At 43.2% G+C, this 24365-nt stretch overlaps 1 protein-coding gene and 1 long non-coding RNA gene across 2 annotated transcripts; one reads left to right on the top strand and one right to left on the bottom strand.

The window, feature by feature from the left end:
• On the top strand, nt 1–7961 carry LOC144100312 (uncharacterized). The gene is made up of 4 exons (XM_077633296.1): nt 1–220; nt 2295–2516; nt 4822–4965; nt 7416–7961. Exons 1-4 carry the CDS (start codon nt 29–31, stop codon nt 7767–7769), a joined length of 912 nt encoding a protein of 303 aa, XP_077489422.1. The 5' UTR covers nt 1–28; the 3' UTR covers nt 7770–7961.
• Nucleotides 7962–10580: 2619 nt separating this feature from the next.
• On the bottom strand, nt 10581–16857 carry LOC144100311 (uncharacterized). Its single transcript, XR_013307609.1, has 3 exons — nt 16609–16857; nt 14475–14595; nt 10581–10721 (listed from the first exon to the last, which is right to left on the bottom strand). It is a non-coding gene; the product is annotated as an uncharacterized LOC144100311 (long non-coding RNA).
• Nucleotides 16858–24365: the final 7508 nt, after the last annotated feature.

Genomic DNA, 24365 nt, shown 5'->3' with positions numbered 1-24365 from the left:
CGTGCCGATTGAGACCATCGCGCATGTTATGAATGTTATGGCGGAATTCCAAAATGCTGTGGGCTTCGTCTTCAACGGACTGCACAACAATGAAAGCATAGAGAAAATCGGCAGCGCAAGTAGTCTACGTGACACCACTACTAGGAAAAAAGAATCGATCACGAACTCAATCTTTGCACACCCAGAAATGCTTTTTTCGGCCTTCGAAGGTATGAAAAAGGTTGGTGTCATTTTTCTTTTGTTTTAATTGTTCTTTTCCACACAATCTGTTGCCAAGTTATAGTAATAACTTCGGGCATAATGTTCAGTGTGCTTCAGAGGGAGCACTTAGTGCAGCATCATTCGTAAATCCATGGGTTCTTTCGGATCATCTGTAAGGAAGATACAATGTCCCTAATTCCGTTAACTCTGACTAACCTACTCCTACGTGCATCGTAACGCATTAGAAGAGCAGGAGTTATTTCGCATAGTGTGAAGAAATGCTGGGCTTTAAGTGCGACGTGCTTTAAGCTTAACATAGACATAGTGTGAAGAAATGTTGTCCTTTAACTGCGACGTGCTTTAAGCTTAACGTAGTATTACATCTCGAGGCAAAGATCTAAACACGAGCAAATTAACAATTAGAAATTAAACTAGAAGAATTGCATTGTATTGGCGCAGATCACCATGTTAGTTGGTTTGTGCCCCCCCCCCCCCCCCGAAAAGATCACGAATGGTCACAGAAATTTAAAGACTGCAAATGCATTATTCGGTAACAGCCTTCATAAGAGTGCCTTCAAAAAAATATAAAATATCACTCAAGCTTAGAAACATGTGCACAAAGTAACCACCGAAAAGCGCAATATTGAAGTCACCCGAGGAAAGAAGCCAACGGTGATAAAGTGAAACCGTTGCATATTTTGCGGCTGCGTGTGCCTACTTGACATTTTTCTATCTGTTAGTAATTCCAGGCTGGGGCGAGCTAATACGTATTTATGACTCATGAAGAAAAATTTTGCAATTCTCTACAAGGGGGCACCTTCTAACACTCTACTGTGGCCGGCAGTGCTCAAACATTTCGACACTTCTTTCTCTGGCCTCTGTACTTTCTGTGGGGAGGTGGCTGACACGTTCCACATGGTCTGGGCATGCCAACGCAATCCTTCTCTTCCGCCCCTTCCCCTACTTGAGAGGACTGGGAGGCGACCCTGCTCAGCTGCCTGGACCTATCGGCCCAACATGGCCTAGTTCAGCGAGCTCGAGTGGCGGCCCAGACCAATGGTGTCATTGAATAAGAGACTCCATCTAGTACTGTAAGGGGAGCGGCCCACCAGGTATTGCTCCCCAGGCAACCTCTCTGCAATTTTAAAATAAATTATCACCACCACCTAGGTAGAAGCTTTCTTCCTGATAGGCACGCACTTTTTGTTGATTAGACTGAACCGTGCGTGTGTAGTGCTGGCGCCCTTCACGCCGGCGAGAATTTGCGCATAACCGCATCTGGGCTAAGAGAGTTAATAGAGTGTTTTTGCAAAATGCAGGCGCATTAGCGTGCACGTACACAATGTTACTGTGCGCGCCTGGTGGCATGGGTGGAGCCAAGCATGGCCACTGCGCGTGCACAGTAAGCGTCTGGTAAATCGACATGTGTCTGCGCTAGTACATCTCTGCTATTCTAAAAGCCTCTAATGGCTGCTTTCGGTCGCTCATCGGTGGGAATATGAAGGCGGTAGAAATTGCATACCACGAAAAATGCGCTTCAACTTCACAAGAGCCTCTCAATTGTGCTTTTGACCAAAGCTTATTCCCACCACGTTTAAGAAAAGAAACCGCTGGAAAGAGGTGTGCTGCTGTTTCACCTTAGACAGCCCATCGCTTACAGTTTTAGAAGTGGCTGTAAATAACTGTGCGCCTGCATTCCACTCAACTGTTGTTGTTTTTTTCACTTTGGTGTACACTGAACATGCAAGACCCCAACGCAAATTTCGCCTCCTTGTGACGAGTACCGCGTACAATCAATTGCAGCAAGGTTGTGTAAGAGGCTGAAAACTGGTGACGCAGTCTTTGCTGAATCTCTTTCACGGCACTCACATTGAACCTGACATTGGTCCGTATTTTTTTAATACTTTGTTGCATATCCTGCTTAACACAACGTGACTACCACGCCCTCTACTCGTCAAAGTACTGTTTAATTTGCCCTAATAGGAGATAGCTGAAAGGTCTCTTTGTTGTCTGGCGATTAGAAGTTTTTGAGTACGTTGGACACGTTATGTGAAACAATGCTTTAATATACGGTATTTTTGCTCTTCTTTTAGGTTGAGAACGGCACGGAAAAACTCCGCGGTGTTAGGAGAAGCTCATTTCCGCTTTCTCTGCTTCGTCACCTGCGCGCGTGGCACGCCCTGCCACCCCTAATGCAGGCGTTACTCCCGGCCATTGCATCAGCTTTAAACCTGGAAGAGCCGGCGGCCATTTTCCGCCTTCCTTTTTACGATTCAGCGAACCTGCTTCCTTTCAACTACGCGGCGTTGGGACAGGTTTGTAGTACTCAATAAAATTTTTTTAGCGTTCTCTCCTCACTACTGCACAGACAGACAGACGTACATAAAAAAAGGGTTTCTATGCAAGAAAACCTTACGCGTCGTTCAATGCGAGATAAAATGAGGAAAACGTAATATCTTGGAATTAAATACCTATACATGATAAAAACCATTTTAACTCATATTTTGTTTAAATGTTTATTTAATGCCTTTATGGCATGCACTACCCGCTAGAATGTGTGCTTTGTGCCATCTCTAGAGCAGGTTGGATTTTTGAGGAGCCGTTATATATGGAGATCACTAAATCTTCTTATCCCAAAGTGTTCGTATATTCCGCATATATTCTGCAGCAGATTATGCTATGCAAAATGCCGTCCCTCTAAATAATCAGACAAGGAATTGTAACCTTGCTGGCGACTGTTTTTGAGTGCGTTGCTACAAAGCTGTCGTGAATATTAGCTCAGGTAGTATATAATCTCATGAATCCTTAACTTTGTTCATGCAAATAGCTGCACGATATTTGCGTTTCAGGAGAGGGGACAGAAACCTCTAGTACAAAAAAAAACAGAATGCCAAGCGGTTTAATTGGTTCGTGTTTGTTCAGCTGAATACGAACTTGCATGTTTCGTATGAGAAAATCATCACGTGCGTCGTTCTCATTTAACATTAGTGGCACCTGCTAAGCCACGTATCTACCGGCCACAATTATTTTACACTCTCGAAGTCACTAACGGTACTTGAACTGAAGTGGTGTAGAGAGCGGGAGGTAGTGTCTGCTGCAAACCCTCCGCTCTACCGAATGTTTCAGCTAAGATTGTATGGAAGTTTTAAAAAATATACTTTTAAGGTTAGAGCAGCGCCTTTTTCGCCATAGGATTGTCAGCACTTTAGCACGTAAGAATATTCCAAATACGTGTTAAATAGCAGGATGGTTATATATTAATAAGTACCTTGCTTTTTAACTATTACTGTTGGTCTACTTATTTATTGGCAGGAGTGTAGTCGACCCTAAGTACTGTCATTATCAGCATTCAGAATTTGGAAAAGCAGTTAGCATTGTCCTTGAGGGCCAACAAATTTTACCTACATCGCGACAAAACACATGCGCTTTCAAAAAGCTTGCAAGTAAAACAACCCTTAAATCGCCCTTAACTTATCAAAATACCGAAAATTTCTTGGGCCGCAGCACCGAGGGTAACTGCGTTTTCTAATTTGCAAAAACCCAATATAGATATTTCCGGTAGTCTATAAGCCTCTCAAGAATTAAGGAGACTTACAGTATCAGATAAAAAGGTTCGTATTCAATATTTCTTAGCCACATTACTTTTTAGTGCGTCTCAGTTGTTTTCTTAAGAGCTACACTGCTGGCAATTCAATTCCAAGAAAACCATTGATCTAACTGAAAAGCCAATTTTTAAACATTGCTGATCATCTTAGGTCAACACCTGATATTTTCGCTCGCAAATTCCGGTTGCCTTTATGTAACCCGGCATTCACTAATCCTCCTCAACGCTTCCCTGCGACACTTCCAATTTGTGTTCCGCAGCACATCTCTGGAGCTTAGTAGGGCTCACTGTTATCAATACGGTTGACAACCCGCTGTAAAAGTGAAGAGAAAGTGCATATCATTCATCACTCTTCGTTTCTTGAAAAAGCCCTAAACAGCACTTTGTCTTCATCGGGCAGTCTTTCGGCTTAAAATTACTCAGTGGTTCACAAATGGCCTCTGAGTGAGTGCGACGTCGCCTCAGATAGTAACTATAATGCAATGATTTTTATGAGATGAGGCGCGTTAGTTACTGACTAGGAGTATATTGCAGAGTAAGCTAGCACATTGGATGTGCGGAAAGTGTTTGTGTGTCTACTGCTTAGCATATCGCGAATATACGTTCGGAGCTAGTTGTTGTTTATTGAAAGGCTCGTACACTATAATCTAGGTGAACATAAACAGAACTTCATATTAGCGCCCGAGCGGTCTAGCGACACAGGACGCCGACAGAGATTTTGATATCCTGCAAACCATTCACGAAGCAAGCAACATGAATCTGCAGAAAATTACAGGAGTCAAGGTGCTGTGATTGGTTGCTGCGATTAGCTTGAGAAGAAAAAGAAGAATTAATTTCAGTTTGCATCTATCTCTGCGTTTCTTAACACTCCTTGCTACGTGTCCATGTTTTCTCCTTGTTTATGATATCGAAGCTATCTGTGGACATAGGAAGTTTGTAGAGAGCCTGCTAGTTTGAAAGATTTGTGCACAGCTGTGCGGGACGCTAAACCGCTTACTTTCCGTTATCTCTGACAGGTCATCGCGCGAGCACTCGCTCGTAATGTCGAGGACATGCGCCGGAATCACCCCGAAAAGGGCAAAATCTGGCAGCGTTTCTGGGACAGTATTCATATAGCAGACTCTTCAGCTACTTATTGCGTAGAAGCACGCCGTAACGAAGTAAGTGGCTTCATTTCAGCATCTGCTTAAAGTTGCCATTGGTCGACTTTTTGAGTGTTTCAGAAAAAAGAGGCGACGAAATTTAGAGCTCCACGAACTGTTGCTTTGCGGGCAAGCTACAGAAATGACACTATCCATCTATACACTAGCCACCTACGCTATTCAGCTACAATGAACTCGATATTCTGACAATAATCAGGGATGCAGAAAAGGAAGAAATGGTATTTATTTATTTATTTATTTATTTATTTATTCATTCATTAATTTATTTCGACATATTGCTAGCCGTCTCGGGCTTTTACAGGGTGGGAAGGGTACCTCCAATCAATTCAACGCGGTTCCAAATTTATTTGAAGAAATTTCGGTGGACTAGTTCTTTTAAATTCAAGTCGCTTAAGCTTAATTAATTCTATAGTTTTTAGGCAGAAACTGAAATTGACAGATGTCAACACTTGGGAAGTAGAATTTGTACGATATGCAAGTCGTCCGGGTGGCCGCATATACAAGCCGAAATGTTACCTGAAACTATTGTAATGGAGGTGATAAAATATTTAGGCTGAGCAATATTTCTGCCCGTATCCAATGTTGGTAACTCTGCACTTGAAAGAAGTTGTTTTACGACTTCTCTTATGGACTACATATTTTCGTAAGAGGAAAGTATACATCCCACAGCCAAACTCTGAACCCGTTCAAGTTTGTCTACGAGGTATTTCTTATTTTGGATCCGAAATTATGGTTGCACATTTCAGAGTCGGTCATACTATTGACCTATATGCTATATCCTAAGGTGCATCTTTTGGCTCTCGCCTCAGGATATCGAGTTTTCGTTGGGCTCCTTCTGAAATATTTTTTTGATGATTAGTCGAGCTGGAGTCATGAGAAATGGTAACACCGAGTTATTTTATTCACCTAATTGACTTGTTTTAATCTAAATATTTTGTTAGGGTGAACAAATGGTGCCTTTTTGTTTGACACTATCACTGATTGGCATGTCCCACTTTGAACGCCAATCACGCACCTCTTTCAATGAATCATTCGACAGGACCTGGCGTTGCAGTTTTTTGAGAGAAAACCGTACGAAAGCTTCAGAAAGTAACTGCACCGCTTCGAGAGGGCGGAAATATTTAGCAATTTTAATACTCTTTATTAAGCACAATATAGGACCCACAGCGGACCTTTGCGGCTCCCCGGATGATACCAGTGAAATCGGTTACCGTTCTTCGCCTGTTTGCTGCAAACCGTGTTCTGATAATTATATAAGCGCGTATCCATTTAGTAATGTGAACATAGATACAAAACGGTTGAAGTTTGTCTAAACGTTTCACATGAAACACATTTCGCATGCTTTGGACAAATATATCGCAATGAGATCAATTTTGTAGCGAAAGCTACATTCGCCACGAACTCGCGGTTTCGCCGTGCTCGCAAACCCACTGTGGTCGCTCCGCATCACGTGACCAACCAAATGACTGGTCACGTGACCAACCGCGCGGCGAATAACGTGACAACTAGCCAGACAACCAGAGTAACCTCAACTTGCAATCAAGATTAACCAAGGCTAACAATCTATGCCTTAGCTTTCGCTAAGTATATCCTGGCATAGCCGAGTTAAGCCACTGCCAATTTTTTTCTCTCGAGTTTATGGCTGTAAAAAAGCATGTCTAATTTTAAAAAGGTATTTTATTTTCGAGAGACGGCAGTGGACGCAATGCTGCTTAATACAAAAGGGTGTTGCTTGCAATGAATTTTACAAATATTTGGATATTATGTGTTCTAATATTTTACATGCTCAAAATGTAAGGAAACCGTTTTATTTAATTCAATTCAATATTAAAAAGCCCTTATTGCTGTATTCTTTCTCGCTACAAGCAGCTGAGCAGCCTCGAAGCATGCTTGTCTAATGATATGAATTAGTGTGCATTCGGATCTTAAACACTATCCGGCACAAAAATTTTGACGTGCACAAGCAGCGGAAGAACGCTCAGCAAAGAAATGAAACGTAGAAAGGTAGCTCATTTTTCTGGCCGCAAGGCGATGCGAATTGACAAAACTGACCTAAAGGTATATGAATGATGTGTAGTCGTCTAGAAAGCGATAAAGATTTGTAAGTAGTTTACGCACACAAGACGCTCTCTTCCAGAAGCAGTATTCTCTAAGTTTTCTCGTTCGATTAGGAGTACAGCAGTCCTCGCATGCGTAGAACTTGAGAGGTAATTCACAGTAATGGGCAAATCTATAAGCGGTCATGTTCTTTGCAATACACTACCTCCAAGATGCCAGATGAAATGAAACCCCGTTGCTTATATTTATGCATCACCTACCCAAAAGAATACAGCGACAGGTGGTTTTTCTTTTTGTTCACTGTAATGCAATTCCGACATCTATATTTTGATTTTTACCTTTAGATTTCACATATTTTTGTTCTTTTTTTGTTCATATCTTTGATGCAGAACGACACCTGGAGACAGAGAAATTTGGACCACAGTAATGTCACCGAAGAGAAGATTCTGGAACACGTGCTTGCTTTAAGGATTGCCTACATCGCTTTCCTAAGGGCAGGACACGTGCATCCCAACTCTGAGTTTCTGGCATTTTCCTCGTCAGGCCTTCACCTGACGAGCAAGCAGCTCTTTCTTATAGCGCATTGTGCGACGCGATGCGCCACCAGAGGAAGCCAGGAAGATCACCTTCCTCGGCCAGAAAACCGCTGCATGGTTGTCTACAAGACTTCCAGGCCCTCTTTCAAGAGGCCATGCGCACAACACTTCCAAGGCAATGGCCTCAACGAATGCCACTATATATAGGCCGCTCCTATACCACACCCAGACAATTCGAACGCTTTCTGAACCGTAGTTGCGGCAATGACTGTAGAATTGTTTTCGTGCACATGATCCAGACGCCAGTTTTCTTTCGTCTGCTGCAGCGGAATGTCACTTTTCTGATTTTCGCCGGCACTTAGAAGGCGCCTACACAAACGACTTGGATTGAATGGTTCATTCAAATAAAGCACAGAAACGTATCCGAGGCCTTTGCGGAATAGGATCCAAGTGTGATCATTATCATGTACCAAACCGATAAAAGCGTCTGGTGGTACACTGCAGTAAGCAAAAGCAATCTAGCGAGGATGGAGGCGGGCGGGGGTTAGCCGGAAAATGGCGCAGATAAATAGGAAAATATTAGCCGCCCAAATTTTAAGCAAGAAAAACAGGCATGCGTTCAGAATGGTGCGAAAAAATTGGAGGACGATTAAGCTTCGCGAGGGAACGCGACAGCGTGTTGCAGCTGCCAGGCAATCCACGGAACGTCATCGCCCATTCGACCCGACGCGTTGATTGTTGAAAACACCTTTGAAACAATTTTTTTCTTTTTTTCGAATTGTTTCAATTAATTGGTCAATTACGTACACTAATTTTGTCAGCTACTGTCAACAAGAATTGTCTTTTCCATTCTGAGCATTCTGCTCCTTTGAGCCCCTTTTTCCAATTTTTCATTTCTTTATTTAATCAATTAACTACAATAATTTTATTAACCCGCCATCAGCTATCACGCACCAATCAATCAACAAGCAATAGAGCCCCAAATTACCAGATGAGTTTTCTTTACGAAGCCCCGGATTATTTGCGGCACGCGGTGCCTACTACTACTATGCTGATGGCTTTACGACCGAATGAGCTTTACACGCTGCCATGTAAAAATTTCTTTTGCAATATTTGGTTCACTAATGTATCACGAAAGAGTGAACCATTGCTAATGACGAAAGGCACACAATGCGCTTCTTCTAGTCCTGTCGTCGCTATGGCACGCTAGCTGCATTCGTAACTCACAGAAGTTATAGCTCGATTAACAAAAAGGAAGAAGTTCCTGTTTTATATTCTTTGACAAATGAGATGACATGCTTTCTTGAAATCCATAAACATCGCGTTCAATTGCAACAGTCTCTGGGACTTGATTCCTGTCTTGTATTGCTGCTGGTACAGGTTTTCCAAGGGCTTAACCGGTCGTTTTAAGAGAAGAAACTGAATTTTCCCAGGTTGGGTTCTCAATCGGAAAAGTATGGGTAACTGCCGACAGCATAGTTCTAGTCCACGGAGACAGCCGCTGTCTATAAAGACAGCTCGGTCTATAAAGAGGAGCTGGTCCACCAAGACATCGCTGGCTAAGCCCGCTTCCACCTGCTGCAATGTGGGACTATTGTAAGAGGCGCACTGCTCCTTTGCGTTGGCAGAGGGATTGTGTTCTTGAATTAAGTTTACCACTGAGTCACTGCGGTGCTCTCGGTATTCAGGGTACATGCAATGGTTCCCACAAAGCGTACGTTTTTAGAACTCGCGTTCCGCACAAATTTTTGGCGCCGGGTGTACCTACCATCTTTCTAATGTGATATATTAATAATAATAATAATAATAATAATAATAATAATAATAATAATAATAATAATAATAATAATAATAATAATAATAATATAAAATAATAATAATAATAATAATAATAATTTGACTATCATGTCGGTCTGTTGACAGCTTGACGATGGCCTGGAACCACTGCATTTTGCTATAGCACAGGAGGTCAAGAACAACTGATCATTACAATGAGAAAAAAACAAAAGAAAGGCAACATGAGTGAGCATAAAATAGCAATTGACGGTTAAACTCCATCGTGAGAAATTACAAAAAATTACAATTACAGCACTGCCAGACGTAAACATCTTTTGGATCGAAGGACGGGTGAGAAAAACAGAAAACGCAAAACTAGTAGCAAACGTTGGAAAAAATTGCCCTTAAGAAAAAAAACGACAAAAGCAAGCGATAGGGTCAAGAAATGTTATGTGCGCTAGAGAAACAGTTCCGCTAAACATTTGTATGAAACATACTCTAGAAAAATATTTTGTTCTTGTAGTAGATTAAGTTTCGTGGCAGCCTATTTTCTGACGTGTCTAGACCATGCGGAGTTTGAGAGTTTTTTATTTCCCATTGATTCCTGCTTCTTGTTACCTATAATGGAGTACATTTTTTTTTTAATTCCCGTAGTCTTTAATAAAAAGGAATGTAATTAGACAATTCTTATTTAGGACCTTGGCATAGACGATAAGAAAGCATTTTTGGTGTAGGAATTATGCGACTCTTCCGGAAAAGTTGAGCGGTGTGGTAAGACCGCGGGAAGTTTTCAAGAAAACACAGAAAATTCATTATATTATATATATCTTGTTTCAGCTTGCCTGAGATTTAGAACCCCAGACCAAGCCACAATAATTAGGGCGAAGATTAAATAGGCTACGATATATTAAGAGCGTCACACTGTTTAAAAGTACGTGCCGATTACCGTAGAGGAGACAAAGAATTTAAGATAATTTTGTATTTTTTGCAATATATACGATCGCTGTAAGGCATGTTTTGATTAAACTAAATAGCTCGGAATGTACTTAAAGGTGCTACTACATCTTAAAGACACGACTTTAAAGATATAGTGAGCTTAAGTGAACTAGTTTGTTGTATACTTGCAAGATTGCCCCCGCCGCATGGTACCGTTAACTTCTAGTAAGGAAGCCTAGAGTAACTGTTCCTTATCTCCACGGTAATGCCCCAAGATACCAACGTACTATGCAGTTTATTTTTGATGGAAATATCTTTTATTTGGCAAAGAACTGTGGTTAGCTTTTCTTCCTTTTTTCACATTCCACACTCGGGCAGCAAGCCGGAAATTTTCCCTGCGTTCCCTCCACGACTTTGCACGGTGGTTTGGCACGAATGGTTCCGCACCTGCGGTAAAAATCCAGATTCGTTGATCGAGATAAACTGTTTTCGAGAAAGGGAGCAGCACTAGTCTAAAACAGACAGTTTTCCTTGACATGGCCTTTCTTGCAGTCGGCGCAACCATTTCCATTTCAGCCTGGCTGACAGCTACTAAATTTTAAGCGCTTGCAGAAAGGGTAAGGCATCATATAAATGATTTTACCTTGTGAATTTATTCGATAATGCAGGAACTGTCTGCATTACCGATAAACACTAGGGCAACGCGCTTATCCCGGTTATGAAATACTTCCGGTGGTATTTTCTATGCGGCAACTGCGAGGAGGATATGGAGATGTGTGCATAATAGTGTCCTCAGAGGTGCATTATCATATGAACAAATATTTGTCGTTTTGCCAGAGTAGGCTGACTAGGCATTGAAGTCATCCACGTGAAGTTATGCTGCGTCAGCAAATATCTGTACGTGCATAATATCCTTCCTTTTCATTCCGCTTCCGCCCCAAAGGAAAAGCGCGCCAACTTCACGAGGACACAGAAAGGGAAGACGACCCTTAAAAAACGGTCTAGAGAGAGTCCATAGACTTCTTATAGACTATTTTGCCTTCTTGTGGATATTTCCTTTTGTCTCTTCTTAGTCTATAAACTTTCTATAGACAAAAGTCCGCCAAAAGTGTACGGCCATAAATCTATAGGTTGTCTATAGACTGTCTTTAGGATTTATATTGCCTATAGTCTGTTCTCAATGATTTGTCTATAGAGAGTCTATAGATTTCATAGACGGTAGTCTATGGAGAGGCTATAGACTGTCTAAAGAAATTTTTGTAAGGGGAGACACAGCGCAGTGTCTCGTCTACCCTTCCTGTGTTCTTGGGAAGTTTGCGCCGTTCTCTCTTGTGATGAGCACCCAACTAACTCGAGATGAGTTATTCTGTTTAGGCCATAAAGTGCAGAATAAATGCGTGACGAACAATGACGGCTCGTCCAGGAGAGCGACACAGGTGCTTATTCACCACGCCAGGTGTTCATCAGTATTGCTGAATACTGAAGAACATTATCCTACGTGTGCACACAGCTGCAGTCCGTCGCACGCATCCTCAAATTTCCTTCAAGGGCTCTAGCGCGCGTGCCTGTAATGTTGACAGAGTCCAGTGCCAAGAATTTGCTGCACTTCTGCACTAAAAGCAGGCGAGTGACGTTACGAGCACTTAGTACGAAACTTATAATTTCGTTTAATTGTTCGTGTCTGCCATGTCAAACAACAGCCTTTGTTTCCGTATACACTAAGATCATCTCGAAACCTCCGGAACGGTGGCCACGTAACGTGCCCGCTTGTGCACCATGATTGCAGTGCTCTGAAACCTTCGCGTACAAGTGTACAGATCATTCAGCCGGATGCGCTGCCACTTAAAAGGTGACGGTGCAAGCGCTGGCTAAACGATTTACGCCAGCGCAAGCGATAAGCGCTGCGTCTGCTTATCCCTATCATGAACTGCTGCTGCGAGTTAAGGAACCGCTAGTGTAAATTGCAAAGCCAGCGCCTCTGTCGCTGCCCTGTCGAGTTTTATGCGGCTGCGCACCCAGCTGAATGATCTGTTTGTTTCTACGCTGAACGTTTGAGAGCACTGCAATCGTGGCGCGCAATTTCACGTGGTACTAAGGCGAAAGCCTTTAATGGCTCATACTCCTGGTCGAAATCCTGTCCGTCTGTTACATCGCTACCGGAGTCACGATAACGGAAGTGACGTCATACCGTCTATCCGTCCGTTACGCTCTTCAACTCGATAAGAAAAAGTCTATGTGCATGATTGAATTCGAACCACCATCCTTCCATTCCGCAGCCGAGCGTGCTAACGACTGCTCTATTTCCTGCTAGCGCATATGCAGTCCTCCTTGTCTAGGACGCTGGAGAGTGTTTCCGGAAAGGTGTCGAATCAGGCAGATGCCTCCCTTGTCTCCCTCCAGTGTCTCCAGCATTTACGATTCACAAAAAATTGTGTACTTAACATCTTAACCATACATCAGTGACGCAAGTAGCAACAGCGAGCTAAAGGCTTTCGCCTCAGCGCACTTTAGGTCAACAAGATGCCCCCCTGAATTTTTTCTTGCAGTTTACGGATATCTGCAGTGAGCGGAAAAACATAATAAGCAATGAATGGAAGGTTAGTATATGTTCAATCAAACATTTAGTAGACAATTCTACAGCGTTCTAGTAGGCATTTTCTACAAAAATTCTCCGCCTGCGATGTTGATAACTTAATTCGGCTAAATATGAAATTAAGCATAATACAAGAAATAATGTGGCTTGCGACACACAATAGCCAGCGATATGCATTTGGTCACGCCGTATTAGAGTTCCTCGTCATATTTTTAAACCCTAGGTAAAATTTCCTGGGATACTTTGTATGTGCCTTGCTTGCTATAGGTCTGCATAGCGTCAAAATCGTGATAGCGAATGAATCAAGAGGAACACGAAAAACATGCGATGTTTGATCATCTAGTATTAACCTAATGAGCTAAAATTCTAGGTCGCTGTAGCTGAAGTCTTTTCTGGCGTACAAAATTTTCCACCGGAATCACGCTGGCTGCGTGCTGAAAGTTTACTTATAAAGTGTTTCTACCTGCAAGATGTCTAAACGCACACCTGCTCTTTTTAGTATGTCAATTTGATGGGCTGAATTCGCTCGTTTCTTTACCCCACCGCCATTTTGCGATTTTTTCTTTAGTATTTTTATTTTACACTATTGCAAGCCATGTACCTCTTTTCGTTAAACATTCACTTTGGGAGCATCGCCTTTCGAGTAATAACCTGTGGAGACTTATCTCATTAGCAACATTGCGTTCGGCGCATGGCAGATACTTTGATTATGCGTTACGAAACGCAATAGAACACATTAGCCATAGCACTCTTTATTAAAACTACGCTTGCGTGATTAGACTGAAACTATTACCATCATCCAGTAACATTAGTCTCTACTCCACCACGTGTCAATATTTTTAGCGGTGCAAATACCCGAGTACCATGGGAACTCGTCTAGTTTCATCCAATTCTCTCTTCAAACAATATTTTGATCTGGTTTTGCCGCGCCTCAGAGGGCTACCAGCCCATATGGCCTGGAACAGTTAGGTTTGTTGCCTTTCCATGAGAACCAGGAGCTAATCTGCCTACCGGTATCTAAGTAATATATAGTGTTTTCGTAATATTGTATTTCAAGCACAGTACCGCATTCGCACATAAAACCGTTGGAACTATTATAGCCGTTCACTGTCCTCGTAATACATCCCATCTACTGTTTCCCTGGAGTGCTCTACGCTTGTCACATTTTCTTGCGTACCGCATTTTGCACTAAACTGATGATACACCAGTAACAGATTGTTTCAGGTACTCTTCAATTTTGCCCCCTATATTATTTAAACTTTGTCACTGATGAATATGGTTCCGAATGCCTCGCGATTTATAGACGATTCTCTTATTGCCATTAGACGCAGGGCAGGAAAAGAGACAAAAACAATTATGTCTTCTGAGTTGTCAGAGCTCTTCGTATTACTGGAGCACTTCACTATATTGAAGGACTCCGGTATTCTCCTCTTCTGTCGCCTTGGTCCTATCAATCAAGCACCAAAAGGCACATTTAAAGATTTCTGCGCAAAAACTTTTAACGCAAAAGACGTTATCGATTTAAATATTAATTTCTTTCAGGGCCCCTTTAGACCCAGGAATAGTGAGAAACGCAGCGAGAAAGAAAACGTTGGAAGGATACTGACGTGACGCCGTACAATTCGCCGTAAGTTGCGTTCTTCTTCAAGCACCTCCAGCGTATGCATCCCTTGTCATCGGAATAGCTTTGGCCAGGCCACGACTTCCTGTCTTTGTAGGTGCACTTTCCTTGCAATAAAAGAACCAAACAATTTGCAGCAAAGTGAAACAAATGTGATACAACTTATATATCAGTTGATGATGTTAGATGGGATATTCGGGTGTGGCTATAGATTTTACAGTCATCAAAACCGTAAAGTTTTTATTGCACGCTTCTCTAATCTTTCCTGCTCTTACACTAGACTAAAGCTTCGCAACACCATAGTTGGGGCAATTTTCGTTGAGAAACGCCCGCTCACTGAAAGAAAGGAAGATGTTCCTCGTCAAGAACGAGGTTAACATATTGGCGAAACAATCGCGGTTTTATTGATGGGTTCAAGAGCAAGGGCCCGTCAAAAGCTTCTTTGGTGAATTCACGGGCTACTCCACTCACCAGTTCGCAGTTACTAGAAGATTCATTTTAAAGCTCTTGGTGAGCGCATGTTCCGCTCAATTAAAAATGCATGTTCTATTTCAGGACGAGTTGTGTGGCATCATAGCTTTATTATAATAGGTACAATCATAGTTTTCTTTTGAGACCGCTAGGACATATTGGATGGTCGTCGTGCTAGAGGTCTATAGGAACCCGACATATGCAGCAGCTCTAACTCTAGCGAGGGTGTCGGGTCGAAGACGCAGTGAGCGTACAATGTCGCTGTAATCGCGTAGTATAACGCGGGCAGATCGTTAATGCTTGTATTAGTTTTGAAAGCAACCTCTGATATGCATTCGAGATGCCGAGTTTCCTGGCTTACACTTTTGGGAAGCTTATTCTGTATAGTGACATGGTATGAATATTCGTTAACGACAGACATTAAAATCTTTGTCATACTACAAGCGCTAACATTATGCTATCATACTACCGACGCGAACTGAGAAAAAATTATCGGAGGAATGTTTATGAATAGACTCCGAGGGATGAATAATAAACCGTTCACGAGAACAAGCTATTCGCGTCTACCCTCTGCTTTGTTCTTTATCAGCGGCCGACGGAAGCTGTTGTTCGCTCCAGAGTAATGCCAAATCGTATTCTCTAAAAAAGTCTAGTCTAAGTGTTCTAGCACTTCTACGGCTGGAGCTGTACCAGTACCATCGCTGAGCGGAGACCAAAATGCAATCCTCAGGTTACGGAATACCGTGCATCAACGGCATAGGGTTCTACATCTAATGGAGATATACATACACTTGACCATCAGTAGGACGCATGGATAAAGAATTGTACATCACTTCTCAAAAACAGGCATAATTTTCTTAAGGACTTATCTGCGCGCTCTCGACTTTGCAATAACCTTTACATTCAGCTGTGACAACACGAATTGAAGGGACTTGTTTGTTTTCAGAATAAATCAATACTCTCGCTCTTTCTGGCAATTGCTGATCTTTACCGGCAGCATGAGACGCATTTGGTACCGAGAAAATCGCATCAAAACTTTTTCCGCCAATTGACTGAAATCTATGGCATTAATGCCGGGGGAGGGGGGGGGCTCTATGATCAGCGTTGATATGTGATTGGCAGCGTAGCGTTGCCTCAGTGATTCGCGACCAAAATATGTTCAGGCACCGCAGTTTCCTTTTAAAATATAAATATTTCATTTTTTCACCTTTTCAATCGTATAAAATCTTTGTTCTCTATTAAAGTGACATCTTTTCCTTAGAACGCCGAGAAAGTCTTTCGACGAAGGCGAACTTCAGTTTGTCGTCATGACCCTATGATTGACGCGAAATATGAATTGCGGAATCCCAGCTCGGCAATCAGGCTCTACTTTTTAACGCGAATACCCCTATATGGAATTGAAAATGGAGTAAGCAGTCTTCTAGCGCACTCACTTTTATAAATGCCACTGCACTAGAGGACAGGTTTCTTCCTTTTTACAACTTTATGTTTATAGTCAACAACGAGTACCCGGGACATTTCAATAACCGAAGGATGTAGAACAGGGCCAGAATAAATGAATTATCACAGCTTCTTTCGCTACAAAGCATATGACGCTGTTTTTGAGGCAAATAAGTCGTAATAATGCTACAAAAATTGATTTGGCTTACCATGTTCGTAGACATTCGGAACGACTAAAAACGCTTGTTCAGCGACACCAGCTAAGTATACAATTAAAACTGAGGCGATCGCAAGGCTTCTAAACCGCATTATCTTTACTGGACTCTTTAAAAACTTGCCATAAGTGGAATTCGTTTGCTTTGAAACGCCAAACTGACGTCGTGAGTCCTACTTTTTGCGAATGCTGGAAAGCTCGACCAGACAACTTTCTTTCTCGGAGATGAACCGTGCCGAAATACGAGGTTTTTTAACGCAGAAGTCTATTTCAATGGCGTTTGCAGTCTGCTTTCTCTTGAAGGTAATCACTCCTTTCCAAACCGAACAAAGGGTCTCGAAATGGAGTCACGCCGACATTAAAACAAAAACCGTGTTTGGACAGTAACCTTATGACCAAACAAAGAGCGCTGTCCCTGTCCCAGCTGTTGCATGCAGTGCTCATAATGTCTGCCCTGTCTGTAGCCCACAGCTCAGGGAACGCAAAACATTCACTCGCATTAGCCCAGCAGTTCGCCAGTTTTCAACATAGCTGTCAAGACGAACTGCATCAAAACATTTTTCAGAGCGACAAGGAAGCGGTGACTCAAGCACACTTCGTAAACAAAATAAAACGTAATGATCGTTCCACTTCAGTAGTGTGGGAAAATATATATGGGACACCCCAGAAATTGTTATGATTTGTAAATACGAGAGCAAGTTAAATGGATCACAGGATCAGTGGACACCTCAATCGCGTTGTGCGTACGCGGTGGGGTCAATCTACAAATTGAGGATGCTATTCCAAAACCATCGTAAGGTTTAGACTTCTGTGATTTTCAGGAAAGGAAAGGCGCATAACTGACTCCTTGGGCATGGATATTGGGCGAGATATTGGCACAATGAGCCAAGTAATGTTCGCGCATGAGAACTCTCCGGCTAACTATCACCGCTTGCTTGCAAACTGTGCCTGTTGCCAGCTATTTGAGCATATCACATTCCCCAGTCTTGCTAATGTTCTCGCGAGTAATTACTCTTGTTCTGCAAAGAAAGTCTTCCGCAAATCATGTTCAAGTAAAACCCAATTATTTTCATCCTTACGTCGATTAAAATTATCAGCAGAGAAGCCTACATATTTGATAATTTTTCAGAATCGTTTTTTATAGTTCGTTTTAGATTTCTCCCACGTATATTATATCACTTGCGTAACAATTTTAACTCACTCAAATAAATCAAATGCTTCGGCTATTGGCTACAACTAACAATTTATTTAAGTACTTTCGCATGGCGAAAAGGATTCAATTCTTAGTACAATTTTGCTCTTAATTACCTATATGACTCGCTTATTTGCCAAAAGTTGTGTTATTTTTGCGACCTAATCAATACTGATGATAATATCACGCCACGCGGTGACCACGTTGGAGAAGGAACAGGTTTAGGACACGCGAGTGACGTTCCTTTGGCTACCTTCCCAGCTGAACCCCTCACCGCGTGTTGATAATGCTTTCGATTGTCTTCACAGGGCATCACACTCTTCGTTGTTGATCTCCGGTTTACGAATATGCTAATATCCATGCAGCTGTTCGGCTCGCAGAAGGCCGATTTCGAGACCCTCGACGAACTCTTCGAGATCAGCGGAACGCCGTTCGGCTTGCGTAATGCGGCAGCGACGTTCGAGCGATTTATAGATACAGTCTCCCGCGGATGAACATGAAATATCCGCATGTGCTATTTGAATTACGTTGTTATTGTTGGCCAAACTTTTAAAGAACACAATTAAAAATACCTGGCATTGCTCTTTACTACGTCATCACGGATGGCCTTAATTGAAATTTTATCAAACTCTTTTTGAGATTCCTCATAGATAAAGACGCAATCTGACGCGGTACACTGGTTTACTGCAGCTAGACATTTTGAAAAACGATTTATGCTAAAGGTCTTCACTGTTTCCTCGGACTCCTCATATTTCTGCCGTTTTATTCCTCTTTATGCGCACCTTGCACGCTCCACATTTCTCTTCTGCACATGGTCTCCCAGTAAGTGTTTACGCCTGAGTGCGAGTCGTCGGTCAAACGGCTAAAATCGTCAATGAACTCGGCACCGGTTTTGAGCAACTTCCGCCCTGGCGCTGCCACTGAGATTTACAGCGACTCCAGTGGCGCCGGCCTGGTGGCAGTGCTCGCCCTGAGGAATAGAGATGCCGAGCACGTTATTGCATATACCAGCGGTATATTAATGAAGTCAAACAGCAACTAATCAAAAACTTCACTGGAGCGCCTAGCTATGTGTTCGCTGTGAAGTTGTTCCGACCATACCTGTAGGGACGCCCTTTACGGTTATGCCGATTATAGTCCTATGAGCATGCTCGTCACACTAAGCGATCCGTCTGGACGCCTCGCGTGTTGTGCATTGCGCCTGGAAGATTCCGACTACAAAAGTGGTCGTCACCACAACGAAGCCGATTGCTTGTCCAGCCTAGAGTGCAGCACCACTCTTTCTGCAGGCCCCATCTAGCCGGTTCAGTGATCGCCTTCGGCATCTGAGAAGTATGCGTTGACCTGCTTGGCTTCTTTCCGAAACTTTCGGACGGATATTACTGGGTTATAGCTTCTGCCGACAATTTGACATGAGTGGAAAGAGCAGCGCTCCTTTCAGCAAAGGCAAGTGATGTGTTGTGGATAATGCAGTGTTTTATTTTTCTGCTTCCAGGTGCTTACATGACGCAATTAGCAATCGTGCACGGACCGCAGTACACTGCTTACGTCGTAGGAGAATTCCTTCGGCTGTACAGCTGCGCCTACCGCCACACCACGCTTAACAACGTGAAAACAAATAGTTGCACTAAGCGCAAAATTCACACCCTCACCTTTATGCTGTCAAAGTATGGCGCATCGTACCACCGCAACTCGAAGCCCGAGGTGCAATTCATTATCGACAACTACAACACTGCGAAGCATGAAGTCAAGAGAATTCTGCTTTTTGATTGCTCTAGGGCAGGATGCTTAGCGCTTTTCTAGACGCCATATTCTCCTTCTAGTCTCAGGATGACCTTTCGATATCCCAGATGGCATATTGTGCTGAAAACGCTCGCAGTCAGGCTCGCTTCCGCACATTGACCTCTGAATTTCGCTCGAAAAATCGCTATGAAGAACACCATGGTCCACAAGTCTGCGTTTAATTTTGCACGCCGTTTCATAAGCAAGGTTTGTAGCAGAAGTTTTTGTTCACGTACTCTGGCCCTTTCTCGTTGTGAGCTGGTTGAAAGACGTTAACTCCGTCATCGCCAAAGTTACCGCGTACGGTCGCCGCTACATCAAGACCGAAGTATTCCATGTGGCTCGCTTCAAGGGCTGCCGCTGTCAGCAAGACTCACTTTCATGACGACGAGCTTCTTCTGCCACCGAGGTAATAGTTACGTTGCGCAGTTACCTCGTTGAAGAAGAAAGAGACGCGTGAGGGACGTTCGCTTAGCTGGCTACTCCATCGCTCCTATACTCTTCCAAGCATTTGCAGCGAAATAACCTTATCCCATCCCGAATATTACATCATAAAAAGCGCGACCTTAGTATTCAAGTAAATTGGTAAAGAGAATGGCAAATTAAACATAGCCCTAACTACAGCAAGGTCACGCATGCAACACGTACCGCTTAACGCTCTTCCATGGCTAAACGATACTATACAAGGAAGTATTAATGCTTAGATATCCATTGGAACGCACACTACGTCTGATTTAAATAGGAAGCTGAAAAAATAAATCACTAACAACTCTAAAAGAACGTCGCGTTACTTGCGCCGTAAATCTCCTCGTGCATCGTCTTTGTTAAAATTAGTGCTTTAGAGTACAGTAATTCATTCTAGATTGAAGTACTTAAAAGCGGTGTAAGCCACTAGCCGCGACTCCACACATACATCAACATAACCTCTTCAGAATCAGGCTTGTCCTTATTATCTGAAGCCATAATTGACAAGCAAGTATAACAGCGCGCAAAAATAACTTTTTCTTTCCATCATCAGAACCCTGCAAAATCTTTCTCGCCTAAATATATTTCACAATTCATATTATCATTTCACCTAACACAATGAATTCAAAAACAAGTTTACAAATCACATCAAATAGATAGACCTCTCAAAATGGATATCCCACGATCTCAAGCACTTTTGACAGGGAGCAGATTTGATGCAGCTGATTCGTCGAATGGCGACAGTAGTCCGCTGCTTTCCAGACAGGCGCAGAAACGAACTTCACATTCAAGCGGGATTAGAACCGCCGTAAACAGGGCAGCTTTGTGCCTTGGTGCCTTATAAGAAGGAAAGCACACGGAAAGAGTGGAAACGTATCAACTGTAAACACACCAGCTCAGTTTGGCAAAATGTTTTGCGCGCGTTAAAAATAAAACACGAACGCCGCATGCGCTCGAATTTTAAATTTTACAGCAATAAAAACAGAAGGGCAATTGAAGGCGAAAACTATCTGGCAGCGTTGGTGTCCATGTCGGCGTGTGTCTTCAATGCCTGGATTCTCGCTGCCATCACTCCGTGAGTAGGATTTCAAAGGCTACGCCTTAACCCCTTGAATCGATTCTGCTGCCGATCTTTTAACAACTATAGCTGCTTTTTGATTATTAAGTTACTGTCAAGAGTGCAAGAATAACCGGCCTCCACGCGCGCCATCGGCATCACTTCAAATTTGGCTACTTCTCAAGACTGCTAGATTAGGCGCTGGTTTTCGCATCGGTAAGTCGCACTCTGCCGCATTCTCATCAAAATTAAGGAATTCAGGCAATGCTCCACAATATGTGGCGTCGTCCATGTAAACGAATGTAGGCACTGCACTGCAAATTATCAATGTTATTTTCTTGCTTTTTAGCGACTGAATGTTTTCTTGGGCGAGGGGCATGAGTAGTTATATTCACCCACTTAGTCTTAAGGTTCTAATTTATTTCCTGCCAGCATGTTTTTAAAAATTTCGTCCTGAGCAACCTAAAGTATTGGTGCTGCAAGCGTTCGTCCCTGCAGTGCCAGTAATTTTTCGCGCTGCAATGCAACCTTATACAACCCTCGGCAAGCTGCGTTGGTATCCCCTTAACTTACAAATAGGGATTTTAAAGACGGAACAAATGGAACACTACCAACACTCAAGATGGGCGAGACAAACAGTGCTTGAAGCGTTGCTGATTCTCCAGTCTCAGCTCTAACCAAATAGCCCGTACCAACCGCCTTCTATAATAAAAAGCCAGATTTTTTAATCTTGCCTTGTCATAACCTTTTAATTATACCAGCGTTAGACACCGCGCACGTCTTACCTGTTGTCAGTTCCTTTGTATTTATGCCAACTAGTAGCTTCCCAGTCTAACTATGTCTTAGCTACAGCTAGAGCAAGAATAACACGACGCTGAAGACGCCCGTGAAGCCGAAAAAAAATACTATTTTAGCACTGACCATTCACGCTGCAAAAGCAGTATAGTTTATAATATTCAACGAACCTGCGCGGATCATATTTTTTTCTTTTCTTATAGGCTGCTCGACAAAATAGAAGCGGCATCCTCTTCTGGTAAGAAAAGCATGGCTTAGATCCGAAATGAGGGAAATCGACACCAGCAGATTCTCGATCACCTTGACGTTAGCCAAATGCATGCGCAGGAGTGTTGTGACCTTCCTTGTACAGTTCGATACTGTGGCTTGCTTCTATTAGAGCTGTACAATTAGAAAATGGCTTAGATGCGGTGAAAGATTTCGCCTCTCCCCAAATCAATAACAAATCGGACCCTGAGGTGTGTTCCATGCTGTACTGTACCTCGTGATTTGAAAAATGTGGGCCTTCATAGTGCTTAACACCTGTTTTACAATTTTATATATACTGCGACCTCTTTGAAGTCTGTGAGAGGAAATCTTAAAAAAAGCTATAGCATGTCAGTTTCCAAATTCCACAACGGACGCATCAAAGAGCGTGGCATGTGCACGCTGGCAAGAGAGCAAGTGAAATACCTGCATGACACCTTGCATGACAACACGGTAAAGACAGGTTCGCTCACCTATCAGAGGGAAGCATTGTGAAACTTAAGGGTGTTAAACAGAGGCTGTGAACGGGTCAGCATGCTTCCACATGAAGCCTCGCATTATCCTCGACCCAGCCAACGCGGCTACCAAGTTACTGGCGCGCTGAATAGCGGGCGTTAAAGACGGTGAGGTTAAACAGAAAAAACGTTTGACAGATTACCTCCAGGGGCTCTTTGAAAGACAGCAAGAGAAACTATACAGGGCAATGAGACTTGGTCGTTCTTTGAGGAACAGAAGTAGAGAGCAAAATACATTTCGAGGAGAGACTACGAAAAATGGATGGTAGGACGCAGTCAGACTAATTCCTGCAGGTGTACAGTAAAAACAGCGATATGCGACAAAGAAAAAAGGGCCAGAAAGTTGGCGACCGGTAATGCAGAAAACTGGGAGAAGGAATTTGTCCCGAAGAACAAATACAAAGTCCGCGAAAACAAGACGGCTATGTTGAGACAAGAAAGGGGAAACAAATATTCATTGCGTGAATCGACGCATGTAAAGCACCGAAATGCGAATGGAAACGCGTATGATAAATCATGGGCGAGTAGCTTTCTGTTTGAGGCTAGGTCTGGTTTCCCGAAAACCAGGCAATATAGAAATAAGCATATACAGAGAGATGAGTATAAGAAAGGAATGTAGAAAACATAAACCATTTTCTGATGAATTTTAAAGCAATGCATTAAGATATGAAAGAGGACAGGGTGGGCAATCTTGTAGCTTTGGATTTTATGGTTAGTGAAAGAAAAATTAAATCAGTGGGAGAGACACTATAAGAAGACTAGAGTAGAGGTGACATAAAGGCGTAATGTAGGCATTGGACGTACCTCCTATCGAATAGTTTAAAATGAATTCATAAATGTCACAATGAATTCATATGACGTAGAACGAGTTATATGCGTCAAAAATGGGCCTCGGGTAAACTGGTTTGAGCAGAACATGAGTTGTATGTGTGAAGAAATGTGCCTTGTATATCAACATATATGCTTCATACGAGTTCATATAGTCACCGAAAGCCGGCAGAAGGGCAGAAGGGCACACCAGGACTAGCCAAGCAGACACACTCAGCGAAAGAACGCACGAGCCGGGGAAGACAAAGAAGACCAGCGGGTGCTGTCCCACCGCATGGCGGCGCCAGTAAATGGCTAACATTGTGGCTTTGTCCCTCCACTTGGAAATGGCGTCGCCCCGATGCCGCGGAATCACAGAAATCCGGAATAAAGTCTGTGGCGCCGGACTTGGCAGAATAAGTTCTAGCGGGCGTGGTATACGGCTTCATCCTGGCAACGTGGACGATTTCGGATGCCGCCTGCCGCCTAGAGGAGCGAACAGACACTTGCGGGAGAACTTCGTAGTTAACGTCACTAAGTTTGCACAGTACCTCGTAGGGACCGAAGCAGCAGCGCAGAAGTTTTTCGGGGCGACCCCGCAGACGGATTGGGGTCCAAACCCGAACTTGATCGCCAGGGTGGTAAAGCACCGCCCGGTGATCAAGGTTGTAACGTTGAGCGTCGCTTTCCTGCTGGGTACGGGCTCGCTGTCCAGCTAGCTGGCGGGCGGCTTCTGCGTGCCGAACGAACTCTTCAGCGCCAGCGACGAAGGGACGTGCAACGTCTGGCAGTAACAGTGCGTCCAGCATAGTCGTGGCTTCGCGACCGTGCACCAAACGGAACGGCGTGAAGTGCGTCGTCTCTTGAGAAGCAGTGTTGTATGCGAACGTTAC

The sequence above is a fragment of the Amblyomma americanum genome, chromosome 8, assembly GCF_052857255.1.
Source record: "Amblyomma americanum isolate KBUSLIRL-KWMA chromosome 8, ASM5285725v1, whole genome shotgun sequence".
In the NCBI taxonomy this organism is placed as follows: Eukaryota; Metazoa; Arthropoda; class Arachnida; order Ixodida; family Ixodidae; genus Amblyomma; species Amblyomma americanum.
Note: the sequence above shows the minus strand (reverse complement) of the source record. Positions and strands in the feature narration are given on the sequence as shown.